The sequence below is a fragment of the Microtus ochrogaster genome, chromosome 15, assembly GCF_000317375.1.
Source record: "Microtus ochrogaster isolate Prairie Vole_2 chromosome 15, MicOch1.0, whole genome shotgun sequence".
In the NCBI taxonomy this organism is placed as follows: Eukaryota; Metazoa; Chordata; class Mammalia; order Rodentia; family Cricetidae; genus Microtus; species Microtus ochrogaster.
Genome location: NC_022017.1, coordinates 8,637,741 through 8,647,740, shown reverse-complemented (window position 1 = coordinate 8,647,740; position 10,000 = coordinate 8,637,741). Strand labels below are relative to the sequence as shown.

The 10,000-nt window shown below is 40.3% G+C and overlaps 1 protein-coding gene across 4 annotated transcripts in view; it reads right to left on the bottom strand.

Moving 5' to 3' along the window:
- Positions 1-5,800: 5,800 nt before the first annotated feature.
- Scaf11 (SR-related CTD associated factor 11) overlaps positions 5,801-10,000 on the bottom strand; it is a 45,051-nt gene continuing 40,851 nt past the window's right edge. For 2 of the 4 annotated variants that reach the window (XM_005354002.3, XM_026782474.1), the window contains 3 exons: positions 9,496-9,714; positions 9,053-9,172; positions 5,801-8,838 (listed from right to left, as the gene is read on the bottom strand). In XM_005354002.3, coding sequence (XP_005354059.1) covers positions 8,692-8,838; positions 9,053-9,172; positions 9,496-9,714 — 486 coding nt within the window. In that variant the 3' untranslated portion in view covers positions 5,801-8,691. The remainder of the gene's footprint in view (positions 8,839-9,052; positions 9,173-9,495; positions 9,715-10,000) is intronic. The other 2 variants (XM_005354003.3, XM_013348688.2) reach the window with 2 other exon arrangements.

Below are 10,000 nucleotides of genomic sequence, written 5' to 3'. Positions count from 1 at the left end.
TGGGACGTCAAGATCAGCCACAGAGGGCACCTCGCACTGCTGTTGGTTCAATCTTACAATTCAGGAGAAGAAAGAGAAGGCATTTATATCCAGCTGATGCTAGTTTTTATCACTCTCGCGCTGTGCAACTCTTGAAGGCCACAAACAGAAGGGACAACATTACTGGCTGGTATCATTACAGGCAGTAAACTTTCTCTAGCAAAGATTCCTGTTAACTTACCTGCATTGCTTAAAAACAAAAAACTGAGGGGCTGTATTGTGTATGTAGGTAAGTGAACTCATTTTCTTTGATAATACAACCACACTAAGAGAGTGGGATGGTTCATTCTGAAATGAAACACAAACACAAAGATCTGAATTAAATGCCCAGGACTGATACACACACAATGAAATAACTACGGGTCTACAGCTACAAATCAATATTTTAAGTGAACTAAGACATACATTAAAAAAAACAAAATGCAGTGTGTTACTATGTTGCAGCAAACCCTGATCCAAATAGTGTTCACATACAATGATAGTCCCCACGGCTTCAGATCCCACCTTCTCCTGAGCACCACTTACACATCAGAAAGAACTGCCCTGAAGCAGTCACTCGACAGCTTATTACTCGTCTCTGGGTTAGTTTTTTAGTTTAAAGACGGTAGTCTAACTCAGCACTACTGCTGAAGGGGTTTGCCTATTGCCTATTACAAATGACGGTGCGAACTTTCTCCTAGTGCCCTTGAGCATGTTTTTGCTGGGTAGTACTTGGGATGGAAGTGTAGTTACTATCTCAAAAATTACTGCCATGCAGTCGTTCATGATAATTTACAAATCAGAATCCAAGTTGGCCTGTAGGATGTTGCAGAGCAGTCGTCCTCTTCCTGAGCAGACCCTTTTCATAGTTAAAAGTCTGTAATGGCATTGGAGTCAGTAAGGTGTGGTGGCACACGCTTTTAATCCCAGCAGTCCAGAGGCTAAGGCAGGCAGCTCTTTGAGTTTGAGGCTAACTTGGTCTACAGAGTGAGTTCTGGGACAACCAAGACTACATATATATCCGTCTCAAAAAAGAAGAGGGCAGGCGGGCGGGCAATGGTGTCCCAGGACTAAATGACTACAGCAGCAGAGCAGTAGGGCAGGAGCCAAGTACTCGGTCCGCTCGCTGCAGATTTTCACACCTATGACACTAGAAGTGGAACCTCCTCAGGGATCTTAGGAGACTACAAGTAAACTCAGCACAGAGGCTGTAAGCACTCCATGACATGCACTGCTGCTGTGCCCATAACTGTGAGAGCTACGGAGGATGTGTGTGCTGTGGCCACTAGATCTCAGCAGTGCACAAAGGTGAGGGCGGGACAATCATATTCAAGGTCACTCCCTGCAACACATCAAGCTCCAGGTCCACCTGGGACCCGTAGTTATGTCTAAAGAAAAGGTTCTGCGTATGATTTAAAAAGCAACAATGCAATAATCTTACAAGGTAAGACTCCTTTCTACAAAGATTCCAGTGGGCGTACACACCTAACTGGGTTCTACAGCGCTTCACTTGCACCAGCTGTTCAAATACTCTGCAAAAAGTTTCCCATCATCTTTCAGTGCTTAGCAGGGGGAAGGGGTGTCTAAACCCAGATAATTAACAAGATTAGAACTTGAAGGTTAAATGTGTGTGTACCTAGATTACAAACCATGGGACAAGTTATACTTTCATGTTGGTGCGAGGGCTGAGAAAGCCAGCAGTGATTACACAGGCTGGGGTTTCCCAACCCTGACACAACTCTGCACAACAGGCAGGAACTCACAGAGACAATTCGTGCTGGGAAGTGACACCTTACGTTCTTAAGTTTTAAAACCAAGACTCCCCACTTGCCTTCATTTACAGATGGTCTTCCCTAATACTTAAAGGACTGAGAATAACTTCCACCTGCTTATGACTTGGGACCACTACTTGACCACTAACAAACAGGTTTCTCAGCCACAAACCTATGGAGAGTCAAAACCATCAGCCGCCAAGTCCACCAAGTCCCAGGCACTCAAGGAGAGGAGCTGAAGGCCAAGGGGAAAGCACGGCAGCTCTTCTGAATGCCTCTAGTCCTTTCTGCCCTGCCTCTCCAAGCCATAGTTTGTACTTTGGGAGGGAGGCATTATATTTTGATCATACTTTTTATTCCCACTATTGGTAATGTAGAAGCCAAGGAAAAGATACAGAGTTCCATCTGTTGGTAGCCCAGAAGGAACTTCTATTTATGATTTATAATGGTGAATCTTTTCCTGTGGCTTACACCTGTAATCCAAGATGTGAGACTAAGGCAGGAAGACTGTCCACAGTCCAGTCTCTTTTTTAAAAAATATTTTTATTTATTTATTATGTATACAATATTCTGTCTGTGTGTATGCCTGCAGGCCAGAAGAGGGCACCAGACCTCATTCAAGATGGTTGTGAGCCACCATGGGGTTGCTGGGAATTGAACTCAGGGCCTTTGGAAGAGCAGGCAATGCTCTTAACCACTGAGCCATCTTTCCAGCCCCCACAGTCCAGTCTCTTTTGAGTATTGTATATTGGTTGTACCCTTTCTCCATTTGCTGTTACAAAAGCACCAATTTCTGCACACATTTAAAATAGTCCCCAAATAGCTTAATACAAATAATCCATAGTTTATATTAATCCTAACCCCCAACTTTACACTACTAGAAAAGGATAACATGTGGATGAGGATGTTTTGGTCATAGGGGGGAAAAATCTATAACCTGTTTTTTTTAATATTTATTTATTTATTATGTATACAATATTCTACGTGTATGCCTGCAGGCCAGAAGAGGGCACCAGACCCCATTACAGATGGTTGTGAGCCACCATGTGGCTGCTGGGAATTGAACTCAGGACCTTTGGAAGAGCAGGCAATGCTCTTAACCTGAGTCATCTCTCCAGCCCCAATCTATAACCTCTGTAAGGCTTGTATTTTCCAATTGCATTTCAGGGTGTTGTACAGGCTTGCACCCCCCACCATAATTATGATGCTATTGCCAGAATCAATTTTAGTATTGCCTTGTAAAGTTGAACACTTTTGACTTAACCACTTCTATTGAGCTACTGAGAGACAATTACTTGTGGTGGTTTTACCACCCACCCTCAGTGGTGGGACTCAAACCCAGGATGCCTTCATGAATACTGGGTACACCCTACCATTGAGCTAAACCTCTAGCCTACTGACTGTGTGTACTAGCAAAAGGAAAATCAATTTGAAGCTACAGCTTAGCTTTAAACCTCCACAAATCTGACAGCCACTCTAGGCTTGGGACTCTGACGCTAATTTTGGCTAGAAACACTTTCCATCTACTATTCCAGCTCACTCATTCTCACAGTTTCACTGTCTACTGGTTAACTAAAGTGCCATCACTTTCCCACAAGATCCTTGGAGCACCACACACACACACCAGGTATATATACTATGTACCCACTTCCCTTCACGGTTTAATAAACACACCAAACAGCTGCACTACTAGATCACTATTCCAGTGCCTAAGATGAACTGCACCATCAAAAGACAACACATATAAACACCATGTATGTAATGATTCTGGAAATTAAAGGAGCATGGTTTGTTGCAAAAGACTTGATAGAATTCAAACATTTCAGACACCTAAACCAAGAGGCTACTACACAAATTGTCAAGGCCTGTAGTGCCTGTGGCCAACTGACCCTTATGTAGAGGGATTTCCACAGTAGCCATGGAAACTGGTCAAGCAGACAGAAACAAAACAATCCTGCCTTGGACCAAGCAGAAGGAGGTAGCTCTGGGCATCTGGAGGAAGAGGGGCAAAGTACACTTCAGCAACAAAGAAGCTTTTGTATTTCTGCCTTTCTCATTCTTTTGCTAAAATGTAGCTTTTCCTGCTGCCTGTTCAGTAACAGAGTTCTTAATAGTACAAGACAGGGCTAACAACAGGATCCACGTGGAGTCAACTTAGTTGCTCTGTTGATTTCAGGGAGGCAGCTTCTTAGTTTTGACTCATTTAAAAAAATTTCTTTAAAACAGATATTTGTTTTCAATTATGTGTTTCAGTGAGTGGGTCTCTGCACACGAGTGCAGGGACTCTCTGAGACCAGAGGTGTTGGTCCCCTGCAGCGTGAGTTCCAGGCAGCTATGAGCTGATGGTGTGGGTCCTATGAAGAGCAATGAAGAGCACATATCTTAACTGCTGGAGCCATCTATCAGTACCTCCTATAAACTTCTTATGGAAATGGTACAGCTTTTTAAAAAACAAACCAATGTCTTTAAGATCAAATGTTTCACATATGCAAAAGTATTATTAAAGTTTTTTTAAAAATAAACATGCCTGGATGTTGAGTTGTTGGTAAAGAACTTGCCTGTAACACGTTCAAAGCTCTGGACTAAGATGAAGGGGCGCAGTTAGACATGACAGGCACACTCCCTCACTCACCACCTGTGCAGAACTGTGTCCTCCACACCTTCACTTGGTGTCACATCGGCTACTCCTCCTGTTCCTAACCCGGTATTTATACTCAGTCAAGCACAGACTTCAATGTCTACAAATCTGACATCTGAATCTAGCACTAAGTAACCATGAAATTAGATAATGGCTCTTCTTTATACACCTCAATTTTCATATAAAATACTAGAATTGGCTTTATTTATTAAATGGGGTACACAAATGTGCCAAGATCAAATTTTTGCAACATGTGAAGCAGCAAAGAAATTCTGAGCTCCGGGAGGTGAGTATGCACTGATGAACAGGGCAGGGGAGACAGCGGCAGTCAGCGCTGGCTGCCTGCAGAGCACCCACCAGGCAGCTCACAACCACTTATGACTCCAGTTCCAGGGATCTGATGACCTCTTCTGGTCTCTATGAGCACCAGGCATGGCATGATGTGCAGAAAGATGTTAACACAGACACGATAGGTTTAATGACTTAAACTCCTCTCAGAGAATGAAGTATCCAGTTTTAAAATATGAATATCCTGAAATTCAACGCACCTGAGTACACAGAAATAGAAGGTATAGTGGTCGGTCACAAAGGGTGCTCTCTAGACAGCCAGAAAAAAAAACAACACTGCCTAGGACGTAACCCTGCTTTAACAGAATGCAGTGGAGACAGACTGATACGTGAGGAGGCAGACACAGCAATTCAGAGCAGTGCTTACACCAGGGAAGGGACAGGAAATGCACTTTGTCTTACAAAACTAGTCTGACAATGGAAAAAAAAAAAACATTTTCTGGTGGCTCTCTACAGACTTAAAGTGAACAAGTTTTACAAACTAGTAATGACTCAATTTTCAAAAATTATGTAATTTTTGAATGTTTAGCAAAAATGACTGAATAACCAATTCTTCAACAAATTACTCATAAATAACAACAAAGATTTAGGTATAAAAATTTATCTATAAAAACATTTCCCTATTAACATCTTTAGGCTGTTCTGTGTCTTGTTTTTGAGAGTGCTCTCTGAGTCAGGCTAGCCTCAAACTCAGCTGATGATCTCTAGTTCCTGATCATCCTTCCTCTACCTCCCAAATCCTGGAATATAAATTACACCTGGGTAAAACATCTTTAACTTAGTTAAACTTTACACTCCACTAATTTACTTTATCTACATTTGTAAAAACAACTTAAGTTGGGCATAGTGGCCTTTAATCCCAGCACTCAGGAGACAGAAGCAGGACCTTTGAGTGTGAGGCCAATCTGTTTAAGCCTAACCAGGACTACATGGTGAGATCCTGTCTCCAAAAACAAAACATCAAACAAACAAATATCCCACAGTAAGGGACTGTTTTACGAGTACATTTGTGTCATAGAATACTATGCAGTCACCAAAAGTCATGCTGTCAAATTAATTTTTATTAAAATGGAATATTCTCATACATGAATTGAAAAGAACGGATTATAACATAGCAATGTGCATTGTAGCCAGCCTTGAAAGAGGTTAACTTTGGTAGAATTACAGATGATTTTTCCTTTTGTTTCCAGTCTATCTTTAGAAATTACTAAAGGTTTTAAATTTCCTAAAGTGATTATATTTAGGAAAACTACTATTAAAATATATGCTTATAGCTAACTCTGACTTTATTGCCTGGCTATTAATGTAATCATGATACTCATTACTTTGGTAAAAATTCAAGAAATAATTCAACACATTTGGAAATGGTTTAAATGATATAAAAGTCATCATTTCCCAGAAAACTTAATAAAATTTTGACACTACTTTGTTTAGCAAAAGAATTTATTAGGATATATTACAGACCACAATCTGGTTTAGAGTGTTGTTTCAACAGACAGCACTGCAACTCACACTGCAATGTCTCAAGACTTAGGCAGCCACTATGCTTCTGAGGCCACATTTCTTTGGATGGAACAGTCAGCAGTACACATCATGGCCATATAAAGGCAGATAATGGAGAAGATGTGGTGGTCCTTACCAGAACAGCAACAAACAGATACAAAACTTTTGGAATGTTAAAATAATGAGTAACTACTATTGGGCATTTCTACAACTTGAAACATGGATCAATGTGACTAGCAAGTTAAAGGGCCCACGGTTCCAAAAGTCAAGTCAATACTGAGTCATGATCAAGAGGAACCTGCAACTTAACTGTGTTAAGTTCATCATACACATGCAAAACTAATGTGAATTTAAGAAAAAAGAAAGAAAAACCAAGAATGGAAAAGCAATGTTATTTCTTAACTCAAAGCATGCATTTTCTAACTCATTCTTTAAAAGTTTGTATTTTAATCCAGTTAGAATATATTCTAGTATTAGAATATATTAGAATAGTAAACATTCACTACTTTAAAGCGCTCTAACCAGTGCCCTACCAGATATGGAACACACACCTGTTAATTTCAAGAACAGTGGAGTTCTCCCAAAGACGTAAGACCTTAACACTTCACCACATCACCTACCTTTTCTTCTAAGCTTTAAAACTTGTTTGCAAGACCTAAATTGTATAAGCAGATTTTATAGTGTTCTCTACTTCCTAGGAGTCAGTGAAAACCATGCAGGGAAGCGCATGGCACACCACTAGTCAGCAAGGAAACAGCATCAGAGTTCCACACCTGTTTATGGGATTCTGAACTGAAATGAGTACAGTGTGCCACTGGTATATGAAACTATCTCCAAACTTCTTCTGCCATCAAAATCTAAACACAAATTAATTAAAAATGTCTGTAAAATACTGCATCATAAATGCCCAGAAATATAAAAATGAAGATCAAAGCTTTTTGGAAATATGTATAGGACTGTAATCATAACCTAACAAAACTTATTATACGATCACTCTGGGGTTGAAATCTCAGAATGGTTCTGCCTACCAAAACTAGACAGGAGGCACTCTGCGGAGCTGAGAGTCAATTACCTGCACTCACAAAACACTGCCCCCATGAGTCCATGAGTAGGGAGTGGTAGGCCTCACTGAGCGTGTGTTCACCTTGATATATCACCATGCTATGGGACATCTTTTCAGATAAAAAAATGTCCTCAAAATTTTAAGTGGAATCAAAGTTTATCATAGAATTTTTCTTTCTAGATGGCAATGAAAACAGTGCCAAAGCACTCTGAACTTACCTTTCATAAACATTAACATATCCCAATGCTTTAAAAAAATAAAAAACCCAAAAACCTCTTGTCCCCGAAATCCTAAGCAAAAACATCATTATTTTATTTTTCTCTCCTTCTGTCAGACACAATAACACCTAGATCTGCAGCATGGCTATCAATTACCAGGTTAACACTTCATACACTGTAAGCACTAGATCTGCAGCATGGCTATCAATTACCAGGTTAACACTTCATACACTGTAAGCACTAGGAAACTTCTGAAGTGTGAGAAGAACTGCACTGTGATTGGACAGTTGACCAATAGCCTGAAGCCAGAGAAGCAGGGCAAGTATTCTTAGTCCCAAAAAAGGAAGGTCGCTATCTCTGAGCAATTCTCCAATTGGCACAAATAATTCACCATCACTGATAGACAGAAGATAAAATGAAAGAACAAAGTTTTTAAAGCTAGCTTTCTCCCATATTGGTCTTCTAAATTCAACAAAGCTTTGATCTGGCAAAGCTGTAATCCAGCAAATCAAACTGCTATTGTTTTTTCTGGGTGGGAGAGAAGAGCACAATAGCAATACACACAGTGTGACCTTGAGCTGGTGCCAGCAGGAGAGGAGCACCTGCAGGCTTGAAGCTAAGTCTCATGATGGTCTGCTTTTTACCTAAGCATTTACTCAGACATGTGCTTCAAAAATACATTAGGGACCTGTAATTGGTTTATTCTATTAATATCAGAAATATTAGTTGCAATACATTGTTTCAATCTCTACAGTCAGGTGGGGGAGTCATGAAGATCATGTTACTTTCAGCCTGACAGAATAAATGTATTATACACAGATGTCTAGACATGTCTACACGTTTCTGCTGTATGCACGCCACTTAAGAAGTTGTACATCTTTCAGTACCCACATTAGAACACATTCCTGATAAAAACGCACATTCCATTACACCCTTAATTTTCCCTTGAATTTATTTTATTGGGGTGGGGTTAGATATAGACGTTGCAGTGCACAGCTATATTTAAAACAAAACATTATATCCTACAATAAAAAAAATAATTTTATCAAAACCAGATTCTGATCACAGTTGGTACACGTTGAATTGCACTTTGCAGATATCTTGACAGTGTCCTTTACAGCGCTCCCCATGTCAGCCTATGTTTTTTTCAGTAGACACGGGTTCTTCCAGAGCTTTCTTCTGGCTCCCCTTCCGTGAATATTTGTACTTGTCTACATAGGCTTTAACCAGATTTGCCACTTTAGTAGAATTGACTTCTCCACTCTTACTATGACAAACCTAAAAGAAAGGGGGGAAATGTTTTTCATGCTCAATGCCAAGTGGATAGTAGTATGAAAACCCAAAAGAGAACATCCTGCTTCCATGTGCATGGCGCACACAAACATTCAAAGGTCAAGAGACAGATGAGAGCAGGATCTAGTATCTATTAACCACACTTGAGCGTTATTACAGCAGAGGTGGTTAAGATAGTCCATGCTGCATCTACACTTACTTTGTCCACTGCTTTCCGTACGATCTCTTTGTACTCTTCCTTGGTGATGTCTTTATTTTGGTAAAAAGGCTTAATAGCCAATTTTACCTCCTGTGCTGCTTTCTCTTGAATTTGCAATTTCTGATGAGAAGAAAATGTGTGATTATTACCTGCCACTCTTAATCTCAAGACTTTCTAGAAATTTATAAAACTGCAAACAGGATACTGTGACATTGTGAATAATTGTTCAAATATGACATAATACATTTATTAACATATATCTAACATCTCTAAAAATGATTATGGAATATTACCAGTAACATATCAAGCATCAATCCTTCAGATATTAGAATCTGAAACTTCCAATAATAAATCCCCTCCATCTCTCATAAAAACCAAAGCTCTCATTTGGTCATCTTTATTATATACAGAATTGTGTAGGTTGCTCTCAACCTTGAACTTGCCTTGTCTGTCTTGGAGCTATCTGCGCTGGCCTCCACTGGAACACTTACTTTGCTTTCTGCCAATTTTACAGCAGCATTAGAGGCCTGGACGTGACTTGATGACGAAGCATTACCAGAACTTGGTCCCTGAACTGGTCCTGTGCTTCCTGGAGCTGCCGATGGAGCAGGCAAGACCTGTGTAGCCATGGTATTACTTACATGAGAAGCACTGGGAAGGCCCTGTTTTAAAGAGGTTTAACATCTGTCAACGGAATACTGTATTCAAAAAAAAAAAATTTACTCTGTGTTATCAGGACCAACACTAAAAAAAGAAAGAGCTGGGCATGGTGGCGACCATCCCCCTTCAAATCCCAGCACTTAGAAGACAGAGGGATCTCTGTGAGTTTGAGAACAGTCTGGTCTACAGAACAAGTTCGAGACCAGCCTGGTCTACAGAGCTAGATCCAGGACAGGCTCCAAAGCCACAGAGAAACCCTGTCTCGAAAAACCAAAAAAAAAAAAAAAA